The sequence below is a fragment of the Neltuma alba genome, unplaced genomic scaffold, assembly GCF_004799145.2.
Source record: "Neltuma alba isolate B1F8T4 unplaced genomic scaffold, ASM479914v2 tig00012228_pilon, whole genome shotgun sequence".
Lineage (NCBI taxonomy): Eukaryota > Viridiplantae > Streptophyta > Magnoliopsida > Fabales > Fabaceae > Neltuma > Neltuma alba.
Genome location: NW_021636758.1, coordinates 288,181 through 316,038, shown reverse-complemented (window position 1 = coordinate 316,038; position 27,858 = coordinate 288,181). Strand labels below are relative to the sequence as shown.

General features: G+C 36.6%; 5 protein-coding genes across 10 annotated transcripts; 2 read left to right on the top strand and 3 right to left on the bottom strand.

The window, feature by feature from the left end:
• Nucleotides 1-822, bottom strand: LOC114725119 (protein LURP-one-related 4-like). The gene is made up of 3 exons (XM_028911581.1): nucleotides 617-822; nucleotides 282-497; nucleotides 1-146 (listed from the first exon to the last, which is right to left on the bottom strand). The coding sequence occupies exons 1-3, from the start codon at nucleotides 800-802 to the stop codon at nucleotides 9-11; spliced, it is 540 nt and encodes a 179-aa protein (XP_028767414.1). The 5' UTR covers nucleotides 803-822; the 3' UTR covers nucleotides 1-8.
• Nucleotides 823-8,793: 7,971 nt separating this feature from the next.
• LOC114725113 (probable LRR receptor-like serine/threonine-protein kinase At1g63430) lies at nucleotides 8,794-13,380 on the top strand. The gene is made up of 13 exons (XM_028911573.1): nucleotides 8,794-9,072; nucleotides 9,423-9,561; nucleotides 9,657-9,728; nucleotides 9,855-9,998; nucleotides 10,109-10,258; nucleotides 10,822-10,938; nucleotides 11,020-11,084; nucleotides 11,376-11,627; nucleotides 11,721-11,926; nucleotides 12,022-12,154; nucleotides 12,235-12,392; nucleotides 12,537-12,752; nucleotides 12,828-13,380. Exons 1-13 carry the CDS (start codon nucleotides 8,988-8,990, stop codon nucleotides 13,071-13,073), a joined length of 1,983 nt encoding a protein of 660 aa, XP_028767406.1. The 5' UTR covers nucleotides 8,794-8,987; the 3' UTR covers nucleotides 13,074-13,380.
• A 1,004-nt stretch (nucleotides 13,381-14,384) lies between these two features.
• On the bottom strand, nucleotides 14,385-15,957 carry LOC114725131 (actin-depolymerizing factor 7-like). Its single transcript, XM_028911600.1, has 3 exons — nucleotides 15,901-15,957; nucleotides 15,076-15,335; nucleotides 14,385-14,535 (listed from the first exon to the last, which is right to left on the bottom strand). The coding sequence occupies exons 1-3, from the start codon at nucleotides 15,901-15,903 to the stop codon at nucleotides 14,385-14,387; spliced, it is 414 nt and encodes a 137-aa protein (XP_028767433.1). The 5' UTR covers nucleotides 15,904-15,957.
• A 715-nt stretch (nucleotides 15,958-16,672) lies between these two features.
• Nucleotides 16,673-19,673, bottom strand: LOC114725125 (serine racemase). 6 transcript variants are annotated; one of them, XM_028911591.1, is made up of 8 exons: nucleotides 19,608-19,662; nucleotides 18,808-18,975; nucleotides 18,518-18,693; nucleotides 18,260-18,346; nucleotides 17,948-18,178; nucleotides 17,456-17,529; nucleotides 17,179-17,365; nucleotides 16,673-16,934 (listed from the first exon to the last, which is right to left on the bottom strand). In XM_028911591.1, exons 2-8 carry the CDS (start codon nucleotides 18,913-18,915, stop codon nucleotides 16,688-16,690), a joined length of 1,110 nt encoding a protein of 369 aa, XP_028767424.1. In that variant the 5' UTR covers nucleotides 18,916-18,975; nucleotides 19,608-19,662; the 3' UTR covers nucleotides 16,673-16,687. The 6 variants fall into 6 exon arrangements, with proteins under 6 accessions (XP_028767424.1, XP_028767425.1, XP_028767426.1 ...); XM_028911592.1 differs by lacking the exon at nucleotides 19,608-19,662 and adding an exon at nucleotides 19,115-19,436; XM_028911593.1 differs by lacking the exon at nucleotides 18,808-18,975 and having other exon boundaries at nucleotides 19,444-19,673.
• Nucleotides 19,674-22,595: 2,922 nt separating this feature from the next.
• Nucleotides 22,596-27,858, top strand: LOC114725121 (probable copper-transporting ATPase HMA5). The gene is made up of 6 exons (XM_028911583.1): nucleotides 22,596-23,349; nucleotides 24,097-25,491; nucleotides 25,595-25,849; nucleotides 26,125-26,247; nucleotides 26,550-27,026; nucleotides 27,177-27,858. The coding sequence occupies exons 1-6, from the start codon at nucleotides 23,056-23,058 to the stop codon at nucleotides 27,591-27,593; spliced, it is 2,961 nt and encodes a 986-aa protein (XP_028767416.1). The 5' UTR covers nucleotides 22,596-23,055; the 3' UTR covers nucleotides 27,594-27,858.

The following is a 27,858-nucleotide window of genomic DNA, read 5'->3' as shown; positions in this document are numbered from 1 at the left end:
TATGTAATCTACATTCTGCCTCGCATTAATCCGTACACCGTGACAAAGGCCATCATGAGTGAATGATCCGTATTGGCATCCACTTCCAACGTTACCACATCATCGCCCAGCACTACTCCTGATAACCACGATTCCTTCTGCTTTACCTGATGATATATATATCCATCATATATTATTCCAACACTACCATTATTAATTTAATCAATCATCCCATAATATAATTACTATATCTATCATCGTTCGAAAGATAAGCTATGTTCGATCGAGGAGCAAACACTAACCTCTGCAACAATCTGTCGATCTATGTTTATTATCCCGAACGCTGCCTTGGTTTTTCCCATTCCAACTATCCAGTACTTTTGGCTCCCTACTCTCATTTCGCATTCTGCTTTCCCCTTCATCATCATTTTCTGGCATCTTTTCACCTGGAACCATCTCTTCTCCTTCCTTCTGCTGCTGCTTCTGAACCCTTCCCAACATCCAAACCGCAGTTTTCTCTGCAACACAAAGACACACACACTCTCTCTCTCTCTTCAGATATGATCTGATCATGCATGCAAGTATTAAAACAACGAAACAACAGGTAGAGCTAGTGTGTGTGTGTGTGTGTACTTACCTTATGTATGGTACAGAGGACTGTGCCTTGGAGATCCATGAGGTTGACTTCTCTGGTGCCCTTGGTGTCATAATTATCGACCCGATAAACGATATCACCGTTGGAGTTGTAGACGGTGCAGCCATTAGAGTGGAACACAAGTGATTTCATCCACACCGTGTATGTTTCTCTTTTGCTGCTCATCATGCTCCCATCAAAATTGGGTTTCCCAGGCTCATCAGGGTAAATCTTTCCCATATGCTTTTCTTCTCTTCTCTCCTCTCCTCTCTGTCGACTTACAAGTTTTCTGCAGAGAAGCAAGACAAGTGTGGATTAGCTTATTTATAATATTAGTATGTGAGAGTGTGTGTGTGTGTGTGGGCGCGCGCGCCACTTCGACTTACGAACACCTTTTTAGAATATTGAATGTTAGTTGACATATCCATAGAGCAGTACTCGTGGACTACGACTGTGTGGCCTGTGGGTACGTACATAAAGAAAAGGACAGAGAGAAAAAGCTGGGGGGATTAATTGGTTGCCATAATTGATTAATGATTAAAGTTGAGTTTGGGTATGAGAGCACTTATTGATAATCCTAGTTAATGAACTACTCGCTCTCATCAGCTTCATTATTCGGTGAAGTGGGGTCCACACCGAGGAACGGTGTCGGGTTCAATGTCCCTCTCCGGCAATATGCATGTAGAGGTAGGACGAGTTGCGGAGGAAGTCGTCATTTCCCATTAAGGGGTTGTTTAGATAGAAACTAAACTATGATTTCAGAAATACTTTTATAGTTTACGAAGTAAATATGTGAAGGAATTTGTCTCGTTTTGCGAAAAAGTACTTCTGAAACTATAGTTTGAAGGTTGCCAAACACCCCATAAATTAATTAAAGCACGTTTATGGTGTGAGGATGTTGTGGAGGCAGACCGGCCGTGATGAATTCATTCTAATTTATCCCACAAAACCGCATCGCAGGGATCACATTCTTAAGTTCTTCATCCTAGACCTGCGTGCGCGCACACACTATCTCCTATCCTAAATATAAGAACTAGTTAACTTATTTGAATAGATTAAGAAAATAAGTTAAATTAGTTATTTGTAATAAATAAGTGTTATATTTCTTAAAACATCCTTACTAATCAAATGTATTGGCTAGAATTACTATTATTAGAAGGATTACTTTGAAAAAAACGTTTAAATATGAAAGACAAAGTAGATTAGGATCTTATATTTAAGACCGAAATAAAAATCAAACAAAATCTTATATTTAGGACCGTAGGTAGTATATGTTTGACACCTCTCATCTCTTTACTTTCGCTGCATCATACACACGCACGCACGCACGCACGCACATGATTCCCAAGTTCTTTCATTTCTATCTCTACAATTTATTTATATTAATTTGAATTTGATGAATTTACTGTTTCTCCATTATTCCTTAAAGTTATATATCATCCCAATTATTCCAGGGTATGCATCCAAGATATTCTAGTGGCAAAAACACCCAACATAAATATCCACGATAATCACAACTTGCATATGTCCGAGTGTGTGTGTGTGGGCCAAAAACTAAAAAATCAACTATGCACATGATATTCTGACGATGGGTGTGTGGGCCGAAAACTAAAAACATCAACTACTAATAGCACGCGGACGCCATATATGCACATGATATTCTGACGATGCACAGATATACACTTACAGAGGGTGCAATATTTGAAAATTGAACAATAATGCTTTTAAGCATGCTCTACGCTGAACCAATAAATAAAAAATCAAAACAATAGTTCTTTATGATCCATTCATATCTAGATTTCGGTATTATTGTTTGAAGACAATAATAAACACTACAGGTGGCATGCATACGTACGTACATATAATTGACATAATTGTTCTAATGAAATGAATCCTCACTTATACGTACCTTGGACACGCCTTTCAGACCAAAAAGATTTAGAGCAAAAAAGAGGCACAGATAAAAGAAGAAATTAACAGTTTTCCCAATAACGTTACTGGAAATATAATGGATTGCAGAATCACACAAAAACACACATATATAAGGTCCTTGATAATACAAAACAACAAATGAACATGACATATGCACAAATAAATTAAATAATGGAGGGATGGGTAATTAAGAAATAGAGTTGAATCCCTCTCATTCCATAGGCCAAGAGCCCCTAGGAAATGGATTCTCTATCACGAACCCTAAAAAAGACAATGATTGCCAAATCATCGCTCGATAAGGATCAACTAGCTAGGAAACTCAAATCCAAACACTACTAATTAATATGAGATATTCTTGAATTGAACAACACAAACGTGCTGCTTAATCAATAATAATCTATTCTAATAGTGAATCCATACATCATCTCAACATTCGTACATATATATAATTCCCTCAAGTTCTCTTTATATAAAAACCTATTAATACATAAGAGAAATTCAATGAAAATAAATAGTGCTGTGACAAGAACTAAAAGGAGTAATTAATAGCGCTTAATTGGGGTCATGGCGTGCTTCATGACCATTTATATATATATATATATATATATATATGGCTGATCAATATTTTGCACGTTTTTAATTAATAGTCGTCAGCTTCAACGTGCATGCCTCTTCCCTGTTCGAATATGTCACTATTATTGTTGATCCTACACGTCACTACCTCGTCCCATTTAAGGATAGGAAAAAAAGTCCCCGTCACACTAGGTACTAGGTAAATTCAATGCAGCAAACAGAAAAGGACCGTACAAGTTTATTGAATTCATTGGGATACGATGCTGATGATAAAGAAATTAGGTATTAGGTACTCACCCCATATAATATTTATTTTCTGTTTATAGTACAGACATCGAGGTTACGTCGGATGTCATTTAAGTCTTAACGATAAATTATTGAGCGTTTTATCCAGAAATTATGAACACATATAAAATACTACTATCTAATATGCTCTATGTCTGCCGATTCATTTTAACGATTGTTTTTACAATTCTGATCTCGGGCCGAATTGTCATCTGATCTTTAATTTTTGTCTTGCTGGAAAAAAATTATTAAATTATTTTCCCCTTAGTTTAGATTAATAAACACGTGGCGCATCTGGTAAGTTATATTTCACACGCATGCTCATGTATAAAACCATTTCAAATTAAAGAATGTTTTGCACACGAGTGATATATTTTAAACATTTAATTGAACATTTACTTGTAAGCTAGTTTCCTTTTGCTTTTCAACCATGGTTTGTATAGGTTTCTTTAAGATTGAGACTCTTTCCGACAACTACACAATTCAATTGAGAAGAAATAAAAAGGAATAATGAAACCATGAGGTTATGTGAGCCTCGTCACTTTCTCTATCTTTATGTTTACCCCATCATGAAAAAAAAAAAAAAAATCATAGTGTGGGATGAACGTGTAAAAATTTTCCCCTTATCAAAAGGGTGACCGATATATATATATATATAGACACATACAAGTGTATCCTCTTTTTAAAGATAATTCTATTCGAGACATTCTCAAATATTTCTTTTAATAAAAATTTAAACTTTAATTCATCATGATATTGTAAGAAATTAGCTAATTCTGCTAAATCAAACACCCAGTGGTTATATGTGTGTGTATGCCTTGAAGTAAAGGGATGAGGCCCTCCTATGCAGGAGGTTGGGCTGGTCCCACCCACTGCTTCTATAAATGGGCCGAGAATGGACCATAAATAATGCCGAAGCCTCTGTGGCTGAATCCCGCAAGTCGAAAGAGGATTCCGTTTCCACCGAAGGGAAGCAATTAATGGGGAGGCAGAAGCGTATGATTGAATTAATGAGGCAACCTGTGAAATTTCTGGGACCACCGTCGCTCCTTATCCTACAATCTGGATGATCACATTCATTTCCTTTTGAATAACCGCACTACTGTACTGTCACATTCTTCCATTTCCTTGTTATCCCATTCCACTGGTTCAAAACTAATTAAAACCCACAAGTCAACTCAAATTGACCTCATGTTACTTGGACCATTCTTAAGATTTTGCAGTAATATGAGTAGTTGTAATTCTGATGCACTGACTTTGATTAAGCTTTTGTGCAATGCCTCATCATTCACTCGCTAATTAATTTAATTTTCTCTCGTAGTCCCCCAAGCAGCCTTCCTTTGAGCAAAGTGTATGCAGAAGCGTGAAGCTTCATTATGTATCAGTAATTATCTCGGAAACTAATAATATATTGGCTAATTAGTATACATTTGGTCCTTTTATTTCAATTTGGTCCCTTAACTTTAAAAAGTATACTTTTAATCTTTTAACTCTAAATTTTTTTTAAAAAACTGATGAGATTAAGATATTAAATGTTGATAAAATATTCTCAAATGCTAACATATTAAGTTTAATTTTCAAAACACCTATGATTATTACAAAATTCATCATTGAAGCCTAATGATTTTATGGTTAAAGAACCAAATATATGCTTTTTAAAGTTAAGAGATCAAATTGAAACTTCATACCGAGTTAAAGGACCAAATATATATTTTAGCCTAATATATTCCTCATGATTTCGACCATTTAATGATGGTGTGGTGGGATGGCTTGTTCTTAAATCAACATTGAGTAGGAGGCAAACGGGAGTAACAAACTCGTAAGGATGAAGGCAATTAATTAATGTTGTTTAATAATTTAGCGGAGGAAGAAAAGATCAGATCATAATAAAAATGAGAAAAGCAAAACTATCTATAGTGTGATTGGTAAACTATCAAATAAAGCAGCACTAGCTGGCTAGCCTCCAACAAATCATAATTTGTGGCGTAAATTCGACACATCTAAATTCTACAAATCACTGCTGTTAGCCTCCACAAGTTCTCCTGTAGTTTCCATTCGGCATAGTGTTTGTAAGAAAAGAAATCATTTCACATATAAAAAGAGAAGGCTTTATGAATCATGAGCTGTGACCTTTGCATGTATTATCGATGCAGAGTATTGGTGTACTCTTGCGCTGTCGACACATGAAGAGAATTATTCGATCCCCCACATATAAGAATCTCCACACAAAAAAAGAAGAAGCCATCCATGTCTTTCCTTTGCCGTGAGAAGTGTTGGAAAAACACCTGAAAAAAAAATAAATTTGGTTTTAAGAGTTACTGTGCTATATACTTTTCTAGTCCTACTTATAAGTCACTTCCAACATATTTCACACATTAAGAAAAATTTTAAACTTCATTAACTCTTATCTAAAATTCAAGAATTTTTTAACTTTAATCCTATTTAATATACATTATAGTTTATGTAAACAAAGTTAACGCAATAATAAATGGAGGATAAAATTGTACATTCATACAAAAAATTTTTTTAATGTCCTATAAACAGGACAAAAAATGTCTTATTTCTCTGTCCTATAACTAAAACTAGAGGAGTAATTAAAAAAGTGTGGCAACTCCTCAGGATTAAGCAAATCCTTTATAGGAAAAGCAGAAACAAGAAACGAAGCAGCACACTTATTACGTGCTGGACAACTCCGTGGACTGAGCAACTTGAAACTTTATGACTAATGATGAGAGTAACGAAGTAGACAGTAATTTAAAGAAGAAGCTTAACTAACAAGAAAGTTTAATTTTTTTGAGGAGTACTGTGAGAGTAGGTGATTGTTGGGGGAAAATGCATTTTGTGTGTTGATGAAATTGGAAAGGGAAATCACACACACACACACACACACATGTGGGGTTGGTTATCAAAAAGAAGGCACATGGAGGGGTCTTTTAATTTTTTTGGTATGCCCAGCGAAAAGGGGAATTTTTCAATGGGTCTGAACTGTGTCGTCCGACATGGATGTCCACGACACCTTTCATGAAAGCTAATAGCACAAGAACAATTTTCGACACGAAATGTTCTGTTACTGTAACACCAACCTTGGACCCCACACCACCAATCTCCCTCCTGCTTCACCGTCAATCTATCTTCTATTAATATAATCTCTCTAATTAATCCCTGTCTTATTCCATTATTGTTCCTTAATCTTTTGTTAATTGGATTTCAGGGCACTCTTAATTAACCGCCAAGTCTCCACCCAAGTCTTGTTATACATGATGAAGTTCCCTTCCCAGAACTTTTGCTTCGTTTTCACATTAACAGAAGAGGCCAAGTCAGTTACACAAGTTTAAGTCAACATGGCCCTAATTTCAACCTCAATGTTTGTTTGGTTATCAGACATGCCTGGATTATATATAAATATATTCTCATTATTTGTTTTATAGCCTCATCTATATCGTGGGGAAATTTAGCAGGAAACAAAAACCTATGGCCACGAACATTGAAAAGCACCTTTCAATATTTAAATAATAAGCTGAAATTCAGACTGCGGACGCATGCAATGTATATGTTAGGTATTAGTAGTGAAAAGATGAAACTTTTTTAATTCAATGGATGATATATAGTGCGTTTTATGAATTGCACTGATAGAATAACAAAACATAGTCAAAGCACACCATATCGGGTTAAAATACAATTTTACCTGATTTGCATTGAAGTCATGAATATTCAGAAATTTTTACCGGATCAATATGACTCTAAAAGTATATTAAAAACAAGCAGTGTCGTCCTTATTTATTAAAAATAATGAATAATAAACGTTGTTTATTAATTATTAGGATAATTTTGATCATTTTTTAATTATTAATCCAACAAAAACTTTAGGATGTACATATTTTTCCACGCACAAATTTTTTTGGACAAAATTATCTTTTTACTTAGTCACTTAACAAAGTCAAAATTCAAAGCCAGAGGGTAGGGGGCGTGATGCATGAAAATCCGGAGGATGTGCTCTGTTGTTTTGTGGATAACAACTGTAAAATGGGAGCAAAGGAATTCAAATTCATGCCTTTCTTTCAAAAAGCACTTTCTGCTTTTGCTTAATTAATCATATATTTCCCAACTAAACATTTGATTAATTAAATTAATTGGAGATATTTGATTAGTCAACTTCATGGTGCTTAAACCAAAAACTAAATGACATCATAATCCGCCAACTTGGTATCAAGCTTCCGTCATAATCACCCAAAAGGTTAAAAAAAGAAGGAATAGAAAGGAACATATAATACAACAAGCCGAAAGTTCAGAAAATTGATTGATTAAATTAAACCCCACCTTCACCATTTTCCCAAGCAAAATAATATAATTGAGACTCCACTACATTCAAATTAAAGCAGCCTTGGAGGGAGTTTGGGTGCTCTATCAAGTGATATTATGTAGATTTTTTTTTTCCTTTTAAGAAATGAAGAACTTACGGTTAAATTCTTATATTTTTCATATTTATATTTTTAATGTTTATCATGTAAACTTAAAATAACAAAAATAGCCATCAAGGTAACATTTTTCAAATATATATATTAGGATTCACGGGTTCCCAACAAGCAATTGGGAGCAACTAGTTGGGCGTGTGATTTTGACTCGAAGCCAAGAAATCAAATTTACCACACACGTTACCCGTAAATGACAAAATTACCGCAGAGCAACTCAATAGTCGAAGTTGATTGTCGGCGGGAAAACTGGGCCATTTAATTTGTCCGTGCGCTCATATAATAATAATATTATCTCTTATTTATAAAATTTTATTTAGTTTCTAAACGATGTCTTGTAATTAGAATTGAAAATAATAATAAAGTGCGTGTAATATTTAAGAATTCAATCCATTTTTAAATTAAAAAGAAAACAATTAATAAATATTCACATTATTGTGCAGTTAAGAGGTTTTAATCTTTGATTATCGTGCAGTTTTTATGCCATTTTGTATTCCCTACTGATGATTTTGATATGTTGATCTTTCGGGTTAACGAAATTGCCGGGAAGTTTCAAGAGGCCGGTTCATGAGGATGATTGAAATTTATTTAGTTACCCAAAATTGCCATCATTAGCAGAATAAATCCAAAAGCTGCTCCCGCAGTATGACGCTAATCTAATCCCTCACTCACTCGGAGGTCATCGATCGCATGAAGCCAAGGGGATCCGGAAATTTTCAAAAATTATAAAAAAGATTATAAACCGCCCTTCTTTCCTTCCTTCTTTATCTTCGTTTTTAATATGGCACCAAGCCACCAATCAAACGAAAAGCCTCCTGCTTTCCAGCCTCAAATGTTGAAGTTTCGTTATCCCAGTTCCTTCATCAAAATCCATTTTTGGCACTTTAATTACACGTAGCTGAACTCTCTTTGAATCCGTTTTTTTCTTCCTTTGTGTATCACCGAATCCAAACATTCCAGTAGTACAACATCTCAGCTTCGTGTACCTCTTTTTCTTCCATAAATCGCACCTACTTGGGTTCTACTCTTCTTGAGAAGAGTCCAATTCCAGAATTGTTTTGTATTTCTACTTAAAAGAGAAGTGACTGACACAGTGAGGAAGGCTTTGGGAGAAGATGAAGTTATGTGGTTCGTTGTTGTTTCTCAGTCTAATTTTAATGGTCTCTTTCGCGACTTGTGATACGGTTCCCTCAAATGAAGGTACGTTTCCTCTAAAGAATCACATTCGCTAATAGATCGCGATTCTTCAGTTATTCTAGCCTCTGTTGGGCTGCGTCAGAGAAAGGATCAAAGTTGTTAATCCTGCCTTTCGTTTTGTTGAAAGCTACAAGTTTCTTCGTCAGTTAATATGTAAAGTATCATGAAAATGCAAGATTAAAAATTTTTGCTTTCTTCTCATTCGAACTGTCATGTTGTCCTGCCTACTAAATGGAACCACGGCACCATGGTATTCACTGAAGTCTTTGTTAAAGAGAATTGTTTTCTGCAGTTACTTGCCCAGAATCGCAGCCCAGAAAGTTTCATTGACAGAAAAATTTGTTTGTTCACAGTTTGGGCGCTGACAACCTTTAAGGAGGCTGTATATGAAGATCCATACCTCGTGCTGTCCAACTGGAATACGCTAGATTCAGATCCCTGTGAATGGTTTGGCGTTTCTTGCACTAAAGATCGAGATCATATCATTAAGCTGTAAGATACCATTCCGCCATCCAAATGCTTCTCTCGAGTGTTGTTTCTTTTTCTTTCTTTTTTTTCTGTTTTTGACAGATTACGCTCCTTTGCAGAAATATCTCGGGTTCATCATTAAGAGGATTTCTAGCACCTGAATTGGGACAAATCACCTACTTACAAGAACTGTATGCTCTATGTTTTTCCTTTTTCCATGTCAACCTGATAACCTATCTTTTGATCGTTGCTATTGCCATGTGCCATGGTTGAGAAATAAGATGACTGAAGCTTAGTTCTGGTGCTTATCTCTGTAGGATTTTGCATGGCAACAATTTGATTGGAACATTACCTAAAGAATTGTTCACCTTGAATTCTCTCAAGGTCTTGGATTTGGGGAAGAATCAATTATCTGGACCAATTCCTCCAGAGATTGGGAATCTAGCTCAAATTGTTCAAATGTAAATAAATAAATCCAATACGCTCCTCCTGAATGGAGAAAATTGTTGACTCCTAAAGAGTGTTTGTCTATTGACTCATACTTGTTCTAACTTTGTTCGTCTTCTTCTAGAAACCTGCAGTCCAATGGGTTGACCGGTAGGCTACCTGCAACGCTTGGAAATTTGAGAAACCTTCAAGAACTTAGGCTGGACAGGAATAAACTTCAAGGACCAGTTCCTGCTGGCGGGAGTTCAAACTTATCCCCAAATATGCGTGGAATGTGAGTTAAATTGTCGTCCTCATTTGTCTAGTTTGCTTAGGTGTGAAGGATTTGTTACCCTAACATGATTCTGTTATCATCTGCTTGACAAAACTTTCCCTTCTATGATTTTTATCGTCAAACGTGGCTAGTCTTTAGTAAATAGTCTAATCTGGCAATTGGTTTAATTTGAAAGAGCTAGCATGTAATTGATATTCTTTAATTGTCAGATATGTTCCATTAAAGTAAAAATCAGGTTTTGTTGGTTTTCCAATTTTTTCTTTTCCATTCCAGTACGCTTCGAAGTTGTCAGGAAGATTTTGTTAGTGTCTTTTTCCATTCCGTGAAGGAAATAATTTGGGTACATGTCATGGTTATGGGATAGGATAACTTACTACTGGTAATGTCAAATGCTTAAACAGTCATTTTTCTTAGGAGAGCCCCTGACATTATTATTATGCTTGTAATTGTTAGAATAAAACATAGGTAAGTGCAACGCTCAGCAGAAAGAATAGGATACCAATTTATTTGAATTAAAGTTTGGATTTTTTTAGCGACTCTCATGGTTCCTATTATTTCTTCAGGTATGCCTCAAATGCAAATTTAACTGGTCTCTGTCGATCGTCTCGGTTAAAAGTTGCAGATTTTTCATACAACTTCTTTGTAGGTGGCATACCTGCTTGCTTGGAGTATCTACCCAGGTTTTTTTTTCACAGTACTCCTGTCACAGAGGCACTTTCCTCAAATCACCATATTTAGATTGCATATACTCTGTCATACAGGTCTAGCTTTCATGGGAACTGCTTCCAAAGCAAAGAATTAAAGCAACGTACTTCATTGCAATGTGGTATGTAAGACATTAGACATGGCTTTCCCAGCATTATTTAAACATTATGGAATGAATTAGTGCGTCTCATCACGACATCCCATAATTTGCTCAGTTCTGATTTAAAAAATGACGGCTTTCTATGGGTTTATACTCGTCTTTCAGACTTCAACCTGGTTTTGATGATATTTCATGTGATAGTTTCAACTGCTTTCACCTGATCTTCACTTATCAAATTATTAGTTGATATAATCTTCACCTTAAATTGCTCTTTACTGACTTTATACGTAATAATGAACTTTAATCTCATAGCTGGTGCTTCACCTGCCAAGAGCCGTTCTGTGGCCAGTCCAAAGCATCGGCCTGCTGAATATGAGTCCAGGCATCATAGATCATCCCAACCTGCCTGGCTTTTGGCTTTAGAAATAGCGACAGGAACCTTGGTTGGTCTTATCTTTCTGGTTGCAGTTCTCGCCGCTCTTCTTAAATGTGACAACAAATCATCTATCATTTGGCCTTGGAAGAAATATGCGAGCCGGAAGGACCATATGACAGTATATATAGGTATGGTTTCTTTGCTTTCCACTGCCACTGCCTAATTACTTTTCAAAGTCGTAGGGCCGCATTCAACACATGATTGGCGATATCAATGTACAGACTCTGAGATGCTGAAGGATGTGAGGAGTTTCAGCAGACAAGAGCTTGAAGTTGCATGTGAAGACTTTAGCAACATTATTGGGTCCTCACCTGATAGTGTAGTCTACAAGGGCACCATGCAAGGCGGGCCTGAGATTGCTGTAATTTCTCTCTGCCTTAAGGAGGAGCATTGGACAGGATATCTTGAGCTCTATTTTCAGAGAGAGGTAATTGGAAATATTGCGTAACCCATATCATGCAAGAATTGAAAAAACTAGGAACTACACAAATCTTTTATTAATGGCTGTATCAATGCCATTAGGTGGCAGACTTGGCAAGATTAAATCATGAGAACACTGGAAAACTCCTGGGATATTGTAGAGCGAGCTCTCCATTTACAAGGATGCTGGTTTTTGAGTATGCTTCAAATGGAACACTCCATGAGCACTTACATTGTAAGTAAAGTTTGTTATCTCGTGTGTGTGGGTGTTCTCATTTGTTCCATTTCCTTAAACATGCAATTACAACCGCGCAGATGGAGAAGGGAGCCAGATATCATGGACACGGCGTATGAAAATCATTATTGGCATTGCGCGTGGACTGAAGTATCTTCACACAGAAGTTGACCCTCCATTCACTATATCAGAGCTGAATTCTAATGCTGTATACCTTACAGAAGATTTTTCCCCTACGGTGAGCCTGCAAGCTAGTTCAAATTTTCTAGCTTATCTATAATGATTCTGCTCGGTATCTTTATGCAGTCAGGAATGATTAGAACTAGAGTCATTCCAAAAAGCCCTCTTGAAGATTCTCATTGTGAAAAATTTAAATCTGCAGTTGGTTGATTTTGAGAGTTGGAAGACGATACTGGAAAGGTCAGAAAAGAATTCTGAATCTGTTGGAAGCCAAGGTGCTGTTTGTGTTCTTCCACATTCTCTTGAGGCACGCCATCATGATCCCCAGGGAAATGTATATGCTTTTGGTATACTTCTGTTGGAGATAATAAGTGGGAGGCCTCCATATTGCAAGGATAAAGGGTCCTTAGTAGATTGGGTAAGATATTTCTTGTTTCAAACGGAATACTGAGTATCAAGTAGTTAATGCCAAATGCTCTTTTATCTGGTGCAGGCCAAGGAGTATCTAGAAATGCCAGAGGTGATGTCATATGTGGTGGATCCAGAGTTGAAACATTTCAGATACGAGGACCTTGCAGTAATATGCGAGGTAGTAAATCTTTGTATCAATCCAGACCCCACCAAGCGGCCATCTATGACAGAAATATGTAGCATGCTGGAAATCAGGATTGACACATCAATGAGCGTGGAGTTCAAGTCTTCATCTTTGGCTTGGGCTGAACTTGCACTTTCATCATAAATGATTCTTCACTACTAACAAAATACGCTACTAATACATCTTACCCTACAGCATCTCGTTGTATAGCAATGGCACTGGCAGTGGCAGATTAATAGAACAGTGCACCGATCAGTGTTTCCCTTTCTGTTCCATAGGAGTTTTAAGATGAAGTATGGGATCAGGGAGATTTCTCTGCATGTTTGTGTATCAAGGTTAGGCATTGGAAAATATTCCGTCTGCCATTGCTTGTATGATTGACACAGTATAAAATTGGCACGGTGTATATATGGTGCATTAATTGAAATGCGAATCTTTTTGTTTCCTCTAATACCCTTTTTAAAATTTCGATCATAAAGGGCAACACTGGAGGTCTTTTCGGTTAGCCGCTTTTGTTATTCTTGTAATATGCCCCCGAATAAAATGCTGAAAGCAGACACACATAAGATGACTCTGCTCATTCTTTATACATTTTTTACTACTATGTTTTGAGTCAGGCGTGTGAAAATTGAATCATAGAGCGTTGAGTGATGAATGGGTAGTGTGAGAACCAAAATGATTCGCTAGCAGAGTTGAATCCTATTTGTCTGCTGCACAGGCACCATGTAGCGCGATGTTATGCTGCAGACAAAAACAGAGGATGGTGTTCTGTAGGACTGCGCAGCAGTGTTGTGCAGCAGATAATAAAGACCCAATGAAGTTGGTCTCTATAGTGAGTCTTTGATCATTGACTCTTCAGGTTCAAAAGCTAGTACGAAGAACCAAAACGAGTCCTTCCAGTTTCCACCATTGATTTTATTATTCATTCCATATAATGGTTAATAATCACGTGCCTTCCAAAAAGTTCAGAAATAAATTATGGGTGAAGTTGGGAGCTATAAGTATTAAAATGAGCAGTGCTTATATACCGTATAGTTTCCGGGATGGAAAAAAGGAACTAAATGAGAAAAATTATATAACAGCAAATGAGCAATCTGCAGCTGGTATTACACAAATGCAGAGCAAGTAAAACACAAATTGGTTAGACTGGCAACATGGATCCGAAAATATAAGTGTCCGAGACACAAATTTCCTCTACATGGAAGCAAACTTACACAATGGAAACTACTAGAACAAGAACTAGCCATGGATGATGGATGGCTCTTCAAACCAAATAAAGAGACTGCATAAATGAACGAGGAAGACTGAAGCATTCTGGTGATGGTACAAGCCGCTTGGATTGTTGAACCCAATCTGTGACAGGCAAATAATAACAAGATGGCCCCAAAAGTCAAAGTTAATCATTTTATAGTATTTTTGTTCTTTAAGGGTGAAGGAGAGCTGCATATATATATATTAGAAAGCCCTCTCCTTCACAATGTCCATGCTCATCTCACTCGGATCTGTTGCTTGCAATTCAAATGCAATGCCGTCCAGTTCTCTCTTGAATCTGTCCTTGGAACTTGCATACACCATCTTCATCCTCACCTTTGATGTATCCGGTGACCTAATTGAATTCATTTACAACCACTTTCAATTTCAAGCATACCAGAAACAGTCCCTCATCTTCTATTTCTTTTAATAACTGCCCTGAATTATTAAGTTTGCCAACTCAATTATTGTTGAGGTTCTCACATCTCTCTCAATATAACTAATAAACTAACTACAATGTAAAACTTCATCTTAGTTGGGTTAGAAGTATAACTATCTTGGCATGATAGAGTTGGCAAATGATTCTAAGGCAATTTATGAGATGAAATAAAAATGAGGGACAATTTTGTTATTTTTAATACTCAAAAGCTAATTTAAGATGCCTTAAGTCTCGCTTAATTTAAATCTCATGGCTTCTCTATGTTAACACAAAGTAGGCCTGTTGTTTGTCTAGTTAGGCTTACTTTATGTTTTACCTGGAGAGGTTAGGAAACATAAACCCACAGATGAATTTGGTCCATTTAAGATGCTAAAAGAAACTGAGAAATAAAATACTAATTGAACCCTCTTGTTATCATTAGTCCTAATTAGCAGATCATAAAAGTTCAGAAGATACCATGCAATGAAGAAAATCTTGCTTTTCTGGACGTTCTCGTCAGTTGTGAAATCAAAATCAAAGACGGCATAGCGACACTCATCAGCTGGCAAACTGGCTGTAAAGTCATTGTAGCTTTGATTTGAGCCTCCTAGTTTATCAACCACCACTTCTTGTTGCTCAATTTTGAACACTATGAATCGGTAAGTCCTTCTTGCTTTTAGCTCCTGAAATCTCAATTTGCATTCATCGTTCACGGCCATTCCGGATGCTGCGTTTGCCTACCTCAACAATTCCACAAATTAGAGTACTGATTCTCAACATTTGCTTTCACTCATGCATCTAAATCGCATTAAATAATCTTATCTGCTATGTCTCCTATTGATCACCTCATTTGAATTTAAGAATTAAGATGATATGTTCATACTTCATCCTAATTCACGTAATGTAAGTCATCCAAATTCAAAAGGAAGCAAGGGTCTGACTTCGAATTACACTCAAAATCAAATGAAAGGATATAAAAATAAACAATATGGTAACAATGTCTATGAGATGTTTCTTTTTCTTGCTCATATGTATTCTCTTGTTAGAGGCAATTTTGTAAGTACTTCTCTTGAACTTTAATTCACTATGTTGTAAGGAACTAGTCATTTCCATCATATCCAATTTCTAGTGGTAATATAATGTTTATGAGATGCTTTAGATAACGGAATATTCACCAAAAGTGAAAGGGCAGAAAAAGGTCTCTCATTTCCTTTCGATATTCAGAGAATAGTAACCGCATAGATATTAGGTAGGAGATTGTAATGCCATAGCCTAAAGAAGATGAAACATAGAAAAGCATACCATTTTGCCAGCAATGAGGAAGAAGAGCCCAGCGAAATGTGAAAGAAATGAAACTGAATAGAGGGAGGGAGGGAGGGAGGGAGCAATAGAGAATGGAAATTGGGAGTAATAGATTCAATGAAAACTATGGACACAAAATAACGAATGGCGATCCTTGTTTTTAGGAGGCATGAGAAGTGGAACTTTGAAAAGAAACTGATCATGCTTAAAAAATAGGAGTTGAGGGAGAGATTAAAGGGGTTGGTAGGTATGTTCTCATCGATCTATTTTTACCATTAATAATGCGTCAGCTGTGTATGTTCAAATTTAGGCTTCCCACGTTTAATTGATAATTTCTACCTGCACACTAATATGTCACCCAAAAAAAAAAAAATCTTTCTATTTCTGTTTAGCTGGGTATCTTTCCCATCCATTGCGCGAGTTTGAAAAGATGATACATGATGATCATAGGCTAAAAATAATTGTCTAATACGAAAAATTCTCTGAATTCATAAAAAAACTATGAACATGCATATGAATATATTTTTAGATTAAAGCATGTTGAACTGCATATCTTAAAATATAATGAGCGGTATTAATTTATTCATAATTTTTATTATTTTACTTTGCATTCTATTGTCCGTATATTAATTATCATTTCTCCTAGGTCACACTAAAATTTGTAAAGGAAATTTTATCTAGATAACACAAGTCCTGACAAGAAAATTAACCCAACAAGTTTAGTATTTGTCTTCAGCTTAGTAGAATTGAATATATGTTCACGCACGCTAAATAAATAAGCTCTTCTTCATTTTTCCAAAGATTTCCAAAGCATTCCAAGATCAACATTGCCCCCCGAAACTACAATTCCTATATGCTTGCAGTCCTTCCAAGCAGGATTGTTCTGGAAAGCATCCGATAAAACAGCAGCAAGGCCAATCGCTCCACTTGGTTCAACGACAACTTTAAGAATCTCAAAACAGAGTTTCATGGCTTTTATTATTTCACTGTCTTCCACTGTTATAATGTCTTCAACAAGATCTCGTACTACAGGCCTACTCCATCATAACATGCAGATGAAAAATACAAGAAAAATGAGTAAATAACCAACAAAGCTGGAATACGTTGACTAGATGAGTGAAGCAAAACATGATTAAGATCAAAACCACATAATGGACGTTAAACATATGCATATTGCATTCCCTCCCCACAAAAAGTACCGTATTCACAATGGTGAGTGGACCGAAAACCCAATTTTCCAGTGCATGATGTTGATTAGTAGAGATTTGTCTTTATTACCATGTAAAATCTCCAAGAAAAGCTCTAAGCCCGTCAGCTATAGTATTGGTTTCAGGCAATGTAATTATCCTCCCGGCTGCTTTAGATTGCGCAGCGTCATCAGCTCCTTTAGGTTCAGCAGCTAAAATACGTATAGCAGGGTTGATGGACTTGGCAGCCAATGTTACTCCTGATATCAGACCACCACCTACAGTTTTATCGTGTGAGAAAACCAAAATATCAAATAATGCTGAGTTAAATACGATTTTGACTCCTTTGCAATGAAAGGTGAACAAACCACTAATGGGAACTACTAGGGTGTCTATTTGTGGAGCTTGTTCCAGCAGCTCCAACGATATGGTACCCTGGCCACTGCAAGAACAATAAAAAAACATTAAAAAAGTGTAATAATGAGGAAGGACAGAGTCCAACTTATCACCATAGCCTGCGCAATTGTTAGATTTCAAGATTTTGAAGTTGTGAAAACCAGACACTGAGAACCATACTAATGCCACTAATGCGCGAGATCTCATAGCTAAGCATGAAATCAGAAGGAAAAGAAAAAATGTTACTTAGAAGGAACGAGAAAATAGTGCATTCTGTCTACAGAAACGAACCCTGTTTCCTAGCTTTATCCCAAAGAAATGAAATATTCTTGCTTCTCCAAGCGCGAGTTACATTAGACCTAATAAATATATTGCTAGGAAGATAATGCTTTTACCCCCTTCGTTATCCCTCGAAAGATTTACCTAACAGGGACTTCAATCATAAATAAAAACACATCATTTACCTCAAAATACGTCCATCATTATATGGATGTATCAAATTTGCACCAGTCTCTTGCCATACTTTGTTTGCAATTTCCTCCCTGGACTTCATAGACGCTTCAGACCAGATAACCTGACCACCATAACGCTTTACATTCTCAACCTTGCAAATTGGGGCATTTTTTGGAACAACAATATATGCAGGGATCCCCCTTAGCTTTGCCGCCAAAGCCAATGCTGCAGCATGGTTACCACTAATTTTGGAGAATGTGATCAACAGGACTACACAAAATCTGTTTACATATCAACTTCTGAAATAACTGGACATAGCAAACCTGCTGTGCGTTATGACGCCTTTGGAAGCATCAGTATCATCAAGAGAGAAAACAGCATTGCAGGCACCTCTAAATTTAAATGCCCCACTGATAACCATAAAAACATAGAATAAAGTCAACTGTCTTTTCTTTTCTTTTCTTTTTTTTCCTCTTTTATTAATTACATACACAAAATTGAATGGAAAGCACTAAAACTCCAGAAAGAAAAAGACTTGGAATCCAAAATTTTTTGCAATGCATCACAACTTAATATCTCACCCCTTCTGGAAACATTCACACTTAAAGTAAAGCTGCCTTCCTGATATGGCATTCAGAGATTCAGAGGAAAGAACTGGTGTTCTATGAACCAATGATTTTATTCGGGCATGTGCTTCCTTTATGGAGGAAATATCAGCAGCATATTTTTCCTTTCTCGTTTCGCTATCAGCTTCCATCTAATTAATAAGACTCAGGAATACATAGTGACAGCCCAAAAATTTTTAGTAATATGTCCTATAACCATAAAAAAAATCCTAAAATATTTATAACATACAAATAAAGATACGTACTTCACCATTCATTGCATTTTTAGCATGCTTGGCATGAGCGGATTTTATCACTGTACTTGCATCATCACTCATGAAATTTCTATCATGCTTGGAATAAGCGAATTTCATCAATGCATGGATTACGGAACATGCAACTGCATTTTCTTAACTGAAGAAAAGAATATTGAACTGCAGTGAGGTTGGTGAGCATTAAGACTAATGAAAATGTTTGGCATGTATAAAATGCAGTTCACATAAAAATTTTCCTACAGCTCCTCAAAGCACTCGGCTGAGGTGGCATTTAGAACAGCAGGTACTGATTTCTGACCCTAGCTTTAAGAAACCATGTTACAAATGCCATTGGCTTCCACAGGCGAAAAAGTGATCAGTGGACTGAGTTGAGCTCCAACCTGAATTAATGCTAATATCCAAAGTTGCATTTGAAGTCAGGGACGAAGCAAAGACGTGAAGTCCATAATATTTACAAGGAAAATAAAGAAACTACTCAACCAACAGGTTGGCACTCGGTTTTAATTGACAGTGGCAGAAAACACATGAAGTAATTTTATAATCCATCAAATTGCCAGGTGATGAATTTCGATTTTCGAATAATAATGCACAATGAAGTTAATGGAATGGTCAGCAATCAGAGGATACGGCCGAGGTCAAACCCAAGCAACTCCCTGCGAGTTAAGCCCTATTTACTTCCTCAGTGCTTTAGAATGCATAGGATTGTTGGCATTAAAACTCGGAAGAAATCAAATGCACTTTACGAATTTCAAACTACTAAGCAAATCGGTCGAGCGCTTTCCTCAACTCACTTGATTCAGTTAATTGGCGAATCTGAAAGCCTGCGAGTTCGAGTGGGGATACAGCTAATTCACGCCTGATCTGCTGGTCATGTTCACCATGACACCTATGTCTTTTATTTATTTATTTATTATTTATAGAATGGTTTTCTTCTTTATTCGCGAGGGCGAAATATTGATTCGGAGCATAGGACCGATGAGAAGACGAAAGTTTTTTTTGGACTGAAAGTAATTAATATACATCAATATATTTTTATATATAAATATTATCAAATCTATATATGGGGATAAAGTGTTTAAACATTTAAAAGTATCCATAAAAAAACACTTAGTATTCAAAATTTTTTAACTCTTATATTTCATAAGAGTTTATTTTCATTGTAAAAATATTATCTGCCGTTAAATTTGATTATTAAATTTTACAGCTTGATCTGTGTTTTTTATTGTTAAATTTAACGATAGATAACAGTTTAGAATAGAAATACTACGAAATAAAACTTTCAAAATATACAAAAGTTTAAAAAAATTCCAACTGATGGATAATTCTTTGTAAATTCTTTTAGGATATTTAAGCATTTTATCCTAATATTATAAGAACTAAATTTCATCTTCGTGCTATTTTAATGCTGCGCCATTTTTTTTTTTTTTAATTTCTTCTTATCTGTTGTCTTGAGATGGCTCTTTTTATGTTCATGGGCAGCTCTCCATGTTCGAATCAAAATGTCCAATGAACTAAACATTAATAAGTTTATGTATTTGCGTTTAAATTGATTGTATTAATAAAACGTGTAGCAATAAAAAAAAATTGTTAATAGAAAAGAGGTAAAGGAGGTTATTATTTACCGACATCGACGTAGTACTACGAGCGAACCCAAAAAACAAAAAAAGGGGATAAGGCTTTTCCATGGACAACATGGTGAGGGCATAATGGATTTTGACGTGGACGGCCTGAAAAGTATGGGTTTAAAGAAGGCCGGCCCTTATACGTAATCCCTTACGTCTTGATTTCTTGGACTTCAATCCACAGTCCAAAAAGAAGGAAGGCCCAAATTCAAATTCCAAAGGATAAGTTAAAGAATTGGAAGACCGGTCAAAAGAAAAAAAAAAACAATTGGAAGGAATTATTGAAGTGAAAGCTTTCGCGTTTAAAATGCAGGGAGACGTATAACGTTGGAGTATACATGATACGACTTCTGATAATGTTTAATAATAGTAATAATAGTGAGGGATTTAACACGTACTTCACTTGCACATGTCATGCCATTTGACAGTTTCACAGCTTACCATTTCCTGTCCTTATCCTTGTTGTAATAATCAAAACCAGATAAAACCACGTTTATGAAATTGTGTTGGTCCATTCGATTCCACGCGTTATATAACAAAACCAGTACAGATAATTCGTGATTTTGAAAACCATCAGATTGCATCCGAGTAAAAAGAGGTGGAAAAGAATCGAATAAAAAAAGAGGCATAAGCAAGTAGTAGCGTGCTCGGACAATCCAATTCTAACAACCAATAATCATCCGATCATCACCGTCCACCAAGTTTGGTTACAGAATTACTCCTCCGGTCCTTATTATAAGACCCATTTGACTTTTTATTTGGTCCTAATTATAAGACCCATCCATTTTGTCTTATATTTATGCATTTTTTTCCAAGATAATCTTTCTAAAATGATAGTTTTAGCCAATATACTTAATTAGCAAGGATATTTTAGGAATTATATTGTATATTTTATTTGTTTTGCTCAGGCAAAATTCACATCACACGCTCATATATTCCCTAGAACCTTCTGCTTTTATCTTCCTTCTCTTTTTTCACACGGTATGAGACATCGAGTCGCTTTCCATTTTCTGGTATGATTGGGTTGCTACTTTTCTAGTTAGCATAAAGTCTTTGAAGCAAAGATTTTGTATAGCGAAAATTAATCATTTGGTCCCTAGTCCCTATACTTTGACTCGGTGCAACTCAGTCCCTATAATTTTAACTTGGTTATAACTCAGTTTCTGAAATTTGACTCGTTGCAACTCGGTCCCTATAGTTTTAACCATTTTATAATTCAGTCCTTAGATTTTTGAAAAATAAAATTATATACCTAGTAAAAGGAGTGACTAAATTATAAAATGGTTAAAACTATAGGGACCGAGTTGCAGTGAGTCAAACTTCAGGAAGTGAGTTACAACCGAGTCAAAACTATAAGGACTGAGTTACAAATGAGTGAAAACTATAAGGACCAAAAAATTAATTTTCCCTTTTATATACACATATATATGATCCAATAAGTGTATGTTTAATTAATTACAATCAACCAAAAAAAAAGAGAAAAGAAAAGCCGTCATCACAAATATAATATTACATCCAATCCTAAATACTAAATTTAATTAGACTTTAATAATTTTAAGAACGATGATAAAATAGAAGATACGAGAATTAGCTGTAGCCTTTAAGCCATGGGACAATATAAACTTGAACACAAACCACTGTATATAAAAATCAGTGAAAAAGATAGAATAATTTGATAATATTAAAGAGAAAAAATGTTATTTGATAGACGATTTCATGCTCTATTTGATCTGAACCAGATGTATTTTTTTATTTTTTTGCATGAAAATATTTTTTCGGACATATGAATTATGAAACTAAAAAAATTGTAAAGAGAAAGGAAAAAAAGGGGGAAATATTTGCTTATCTCAACAACAAATAAAAAACGATTTAATAACTGAATGGCTAGGATTGCTCCTGCACATCAAGCCTTGCTTCAGCCTTGCATATGTTACGCTGAAGAGAAATTGTAGCTGCTTAAAAGTTAAGCCTTTTAAGTATCTTTGCGCAATTAATTTTTTTAATAAAAAATTTTTGACTACTTTTTTTCTTCTTTATTTCACTCACATGAAAAAAAAGGCGTCATCGTTTTCTGAAACGGGCCTATTAAAGTGACCCAAGGTTGCGTTAAGCCCACGGACATGGAGAATCCTACTAACTTCCACTATAAAGTTAACTTGTAAAGTCAAAAGTAAATCTCACCGTGGGATCTCTTTCACCAATCACCAATAATTTGGAGGGAAAATAATTAAATAAAAGGCTTAAAGTATTTAATTGTTTTATAAATTTGAATTGTAAATAATATAATTTAACCCATGAATATCAAAGTCTCGCCTATAAATAGCACAACTCAATGACTAAACATACAAATTTGAGCGTAAATATACAATCTTTCATCTTATTTGCATTTAATTGTTTTATTTGGCATTCATCTGTAATTTTCCCCAAGCCCTAAAGTCAAAATTTTGTTGAGGCGGTGTCTTATCAGCCATCATCATGAAGGAGAAGCCGACAACATACACTACCGGTATTATAAAATGAAATAGCGGGTCTTCCGCCTACGAGCCTTTATAACTTGCGAGCCGTTTCGCACCAAAAATTTAAATAAGAAAGTTTGCGGGTTGCAGTAAAAAGTTCCATGGCGTCCAAGCTCTTAGCTTTGACCTGCATCCGCAGTAAAGGATGGGATCGGCTATCGTCGCGGCCTCATTACCCGTCGATGCCGACGTACCCAAAGGGAGTGACGGCGGAAGAGGGGAGCAGCGTGGAGGGGTCAGAAGCCAAGGCCCTTTTTTCCGTCGTCGGAATGGCATGCTCTGCCTGCGCCGGCTCCGTCGAGAAAGCGATCAAGCGCCTACCTGGAATTCGTGAAGCGGTCGTGGATGTTCTGAATAATCAAGCTTTCGTTCTCTTCCACCCCACCTACGTTAACGTAAGTACTTTGTTTTCTCGGGCCGCTCCGCCTCCCTTCAGTCTAGAATGGCTAGGTTAATTGGCTTTATGACTACATGATATGGGTGCATCGTTTTTCCGGTATCATTCTATTTATCAGTAGTGTGTCTAAAATTGTTCTGAGCAAGGTCTTGTCCTTTGATTGAACCGAAACTTCATTGCGTCGTTTCAGTTCCCCCCTCCTCCCCTCCTTTTAACTAACTGTTGCTTGACGTTGGAGTTTCCAAAAAAAAAAAAAAAAAAGGCTTCTCCTTTGTTTTATTCTCTGATTATTCAATATTGTTGATGAGGATAAATGAATATAGATTGTAGCTGTCTATGCATTTTTTTTCAAAAGCTGAAATCCAGGATCTTCTTATAGCCCAAAATTCCCAGAAGCTACTTGCACTTGGGACCTGGATTTTAATTATTGAACCTTGTTGATTGATTGAGTGGAATCATATCAAATGAAACCTAAGATATATCACGGCATTATTTTGTTGCTAATTCGTAAAAAGAGAGCTCGTTTCGAATCCAGTATAAACGTGTTTGGCCCATCTAAATGTGATTTCTTTACTCTTTCCCAAGTTTCAGTCGTTCTGTTTCCCCTTTTTATTTATACTCGCTGGAAATTGGCTGTGCATTGACTCTCATATGAACTTGCTATTTCGCCATCGATATTCTTTCTAATGTTTGGTAGAAATTTTATTAACTTGTAACTGACCCTCGCGGTTCTGGATATTATTAGGAGGAGACTATTCGCGAGGCCATTGAAGATGCTGGGTTTGAAGCTACATTGCTAAGAGATGAGATTAATGAGAGATCCGTTCAAGTATGTCGCATAATCGTAACTGGAATGACTTGCACTTCTTGCTCCTCCACTGTTGAATCAGCTCTGCAAGCAATTCCAGGCGTGCTGAAAGCTCAAGTAGCTTTGGCAACTTATGAAGCGGAAGTACACTACAATCCTAATATTGTCAACCACAATCAAATTCTGGAAGCCATAGAAGACACTGGATTTGAAGCCACACTTATTAGTTCAGGTGAAGACATAAGCAAAGTTGACCTCCAAGTTGACGGGATACAAAATGAAGATTTTATGAGAATCGTCCATACTTCTCTTCAAGCTCTCCCAGGAGTACAGGATATAGAATCATTTCCTGAGCTGAACAAAATATCAGTTTCTTTCAAACCAGACATGACAGGACCTAGGAATTTTATCAACATAATTGAAAGAATTGAGTCCGGACGTTTCAAGGCTAAATTATTTCCTCAGCAAGGAGAGCGAAGAGATACTCACAGACGGGAGGAAATTAAACAATATTATAGATCCTTCTTGTGGAGTTTGGTTTTTACTGTTCCAGTCTTTTTAACCTCTATGGTTCTTATGTATATCCCGGGGATTAAGCATGGACTTGACACCAAAGTTGTCAATATGCTTACAGCGGGACAGATTTTAAGATGGGTGCTTTCCACGCCAGTACAGTTCATAATAGGCCGGAGATTCTACTCTGGATCTTACAAAGCGTTACGCCATGGTTCTGCTAACATGGACGTCTTGATTGCCTTGGGAACAAATGCAGCATACTTCTACTCAGTGTACTCTGTACTGAGAGCTGCTGGTTCCCCACATTTCGAAGGGACTGATTTCTTTGAGACTAGCGCCATGCTTATTTCATTTATTCTGCTGGGAAAGTATCTGGAAGTCTTCACCAAGGGGAAGACATCTAATGCCATCGCCAAGCTCATGAACTTGACCCCTGACACAGCTATGTTGCTGAGCCTGGACAATGAAGGGAATGTTATCAATGAAGAAGAGATTGACAGTCGATTGATTCAAAAGAATGATCTGATTAAAATCATTCCCGGGGCAAAAGTAGCCTCTGATGGATTTGTCGTCTGGGGGCAGAGCCACGTGAACGAGAGCATGATAACTGGGGAGGCACGTCCTGTTGCAAAGAGAAAGGGTGATCCTGTTATTGGAGGAACTGTGAATGAGAATGGAGTGTTGCATGTCAGGGCAACAAGAGTTGGATCAGAGAGTGCTCTTTCACAGATTGTTCGACTAGTTGAGTCAGCACAGTTGGCCAAGGCTCCTGTGCAGAAGTTTGCTGATCGCATTTCGAAATTCTTTGTGCCTTTGGTATGTATATGAGAGAAATTCTTTGAGTTATTTGTTTTATTCTCTTCTATCCATACTTTCCATTTTTGTATGTGGCTTACTTGAAAGGAATTTATTTTTGCAGGTCATTTTAATCTCTTTCATCACTTTTCTTGCATGGTTCTTAGCTGGAAGGTTCCATGCTTACCCGAAGTCTTGGATACCATCTTCCATGGATAGTTTTGAGCTTGCTTTACAGTTTGCCATCTCTGTCATGGTCATAGCTTGCCCCTGTGCCCTAGGTCTAGCCACACCAACTGCTGTTATGGTTGGCACTGGAGTTGGTGCATCTCAAGGTGTACTAATCAAAGGAGGGCAAGCATTAGAAAGTACACATAAGGTATTTTGAATCCTTCCATTCTTAGACGTTCTTTTAAATTGAAGTTCAAACTTTAACACGGTTTGATAGTTCCATGATAAAGATTGAGAGGAAGAGAAGCAAAAGAATATCTCTTAACATCTGAGTGGCTTATTGGGATTAATTTTTCTAATTGACTGAATAAAGTGTTACGGGCGCTGGGATTTCTTTCCCCTTTTCTGTGCTGTGAAATCATAATATAAAGCTGCTTTTTAAGCATCCTCAAGATTTGAAATCTGTTCACGGCTCTTTTGTAGGTGAAATGCATTGTCTTCGACAAGACTGGTACTCTCACCATTGGGAAGCCCGTGGTTGTAAACACTAAACTATTGACTAATATGGTACTCCAAGAATTCTATGAACTTGTAGCAGGTGCTGAGGTAAGAATCACTTTTGTTGGACACCTTGGGCTTCATCTAGTTCAAAATAATTTCTAAAAAATAGAATATGGAATATTTTTAAAACATTTCAAATTAGCCGAGTCTTTAATCTCTGATTCAGTTATACTACTACCTTTTTTTTTTTAATTGAGAAAATTGTAGCAACTAGCAAGCCTGTTGGCAATATGTTTTCCAGTCCTTCGATCTTTTTGCTGCTCAATAACTTTTAAATTTACTGGTTATAGTTGCATTTGCCTCGGATATGTAATTATCTATAATGTTACTCTACATGCCTATGCCAGGTGAACAGTGAGCATCCATTGGCCAAGGCCATTGTTGAGTATGCCAAGAAATTTAAAGATGAAGAGAACCCTGCTTGGCCTGAAACTCGAGATTTTGTCTCCATACCTGGCCATGGAGTGAAAGCCATTGTTGGAAAAAAGGAAATTATTGTGGGTAACAAGAGCTTGTTGGCCGACCATAACATCGCAGTTCCTTTGGAGGCAGAAGATATACTGGCTGAGGCTGAGGGGATGGCTCAAACTGGAATATTGGTATCTATTAATGGGGAAGTGGCTGGAGTTGTAGCAGTATCTGATCCATTGAAACCGGGTGCTCAAGAAGTGATCTCAATTCTCAAGTCCATGAACATCAAAAGCATCTTAGTAACTGGTGACAACCGGGGAACTGCTAATTCCATAGCAAGGGAAGTTGGGATTGAAGAAGTCTTTGCTGAGACCAAACCAGAGCAGAAAGCAGAGAAAGTGAAGGAGTTGCAGGTACTTTGAGACTACAAATTACAATTATTTTCCAGGAAAAAAAAGTTCACTTTCATTAGAGTATACTTCCTAGGCAAGATTTGATTGTTGGTCTTATAGTCATGAAGTAAATTTTCTTGAAATGCTGAATATTTTCCCTTTTCCTTTAAGGCTGATGGATACACAGTGGCAATGGTTGGGGATGGCATCAACGATTCACCAGCGCTTGTAGCAGCAAATGTGGGAATGGCAATTGGTGCAGGAACAGACATAGCTATTGAGGCTGCTGACATTGTTCTGATGAAGAGCAACTTGGAAGATGTGATAACTGCCATTGATCTCTCCAGAAGAACATTTTTCCACATTCGTCTCAATTACATTTGGGCTCTGGGTTATAATCTTCTTGGCATCCCAATCGCTGCTGGAGTTCTTGTCCCTTTTACAGGACTCCGATTGCCTCCTTGGATTGCTGGGGCTGCAATGGCCGCCTCATCCGTGAGTGTTGTTTGTTGTTCTCTATTGCTGAAATATTACAGGAGGCCTAAGAAACTGGACAAGCTTGAGATTCGGGGCATTAAGATAGAATGATGCCTCAAGGTTTGGATTTTGTTTGATGTAGCAGTAGTATCCAGTGCCTTGTTCTTATAAATAAATTTAGGCAGTTACTGTATCATGTGTGATGAACCGAATCTGTAAATAATGGCAAATAGGTTGATGATGGTTTTGTTTGCATTTATTTTCTTAATACAAATGTAATGTTCTCTATGCATAGGTGAATATGATTAGTAAAATTTGTGGTTTTGATGTATAAAGGCAGACTAACGATGTTAAAATTTATACTTTGTTCTTTGTT

Bases quoted from the DNA above. Each gene is read 5' to 3' on its own strand.
- LOC114725119 (XM_028911581.1), bottom strand. From the start codon at position 802: ATGATGAGCAGCAAAAGAGAAACATACACGGTGTGGATGAAATCACTT. The intron at 498-616 runs GTAAGTACACAC...TTTGTGTTGCAG, and splicing joins TCCTCTGTACCATACATAAG to AGAAAACTGCGGTTTGGATG. The intron at 147-281 runs GTTAGTGTTTGC...ATATATCATCAG, and splicing joins ATCGACAGATTGTTGCAGAG to GTAAAGCAGAAGGAATCGTG.
- LOC114725113 (XM_028911573.1), top strand. From the start codon at position 8,988: ATGAAGTTATGTGGTTCGTTGTTGTTTCTCAGTCTAATTTTAATGGTC. The intron at 11,628-11,720 runs GTATGGTTTCTT...ATCAATGTACAG, and splicing joins CCATATGACAGTATATATAG to ACTCTGAGATGCTGAAGGAT. The intron at 12,753-12,827 runs GTAAGATATTTC...TATCTGGTGCAG, and splicing joins AAGGGTCCTTAGTAGATTGG to GCCAAGGAGTATCTAGAAAT.
- LOC114725131 (XM_028911600.1), bottom strand. The intron at 14,536-15,075 runs GTATCTTCTGAA...GAATTCAATTAG, and splicing joins AAGATTTTCTTCATTGCATG to GTCACCGGATACATCAAAGG.
- LOC114725125 (XM_028911591.1), bottom strand. From the start codon at position 18,915: ATGAAATTCGCTTATTCCAAGCATGATAGAAATTTCATGAGTGATGAT. The intron at 17,530-17,947 runs GTAAATGATGTG...TTGTTCTTGCAG, and splicing joins AATGATGGACGTATTTTGAG to TGGCCAGGGTACCATATCGT. The intron at 16,935-17,178 runs GTAATAAAGACA...ATGATGGAGTAG, and splicing joins TTTCTTGGAGATTTTACATG to GCCTGTAGTACGAGATCTTG.
- LOC114725121 (XM_028911583.1), top strand. From the start codon at position 23,056: ATGGCGTCCAAGCTCTTAGCTTTGACCTGCATCCGCAGTAAAGGATGG. The intron at 23,350-24,096 runs GTAAGTACTTTG...GGATATTATTAG, and splicing joins TCCACCCCACCTACGTTAAC to GAGGAGACTATTCGCGAGGC. The intron at 26,248-26,549 runs GTAAGAATCACT...TGCCTATGCCAG, and splicing joins AACTTGTAGCAGGTGCTGAG to GTGAACAGTGAGCATCCATT.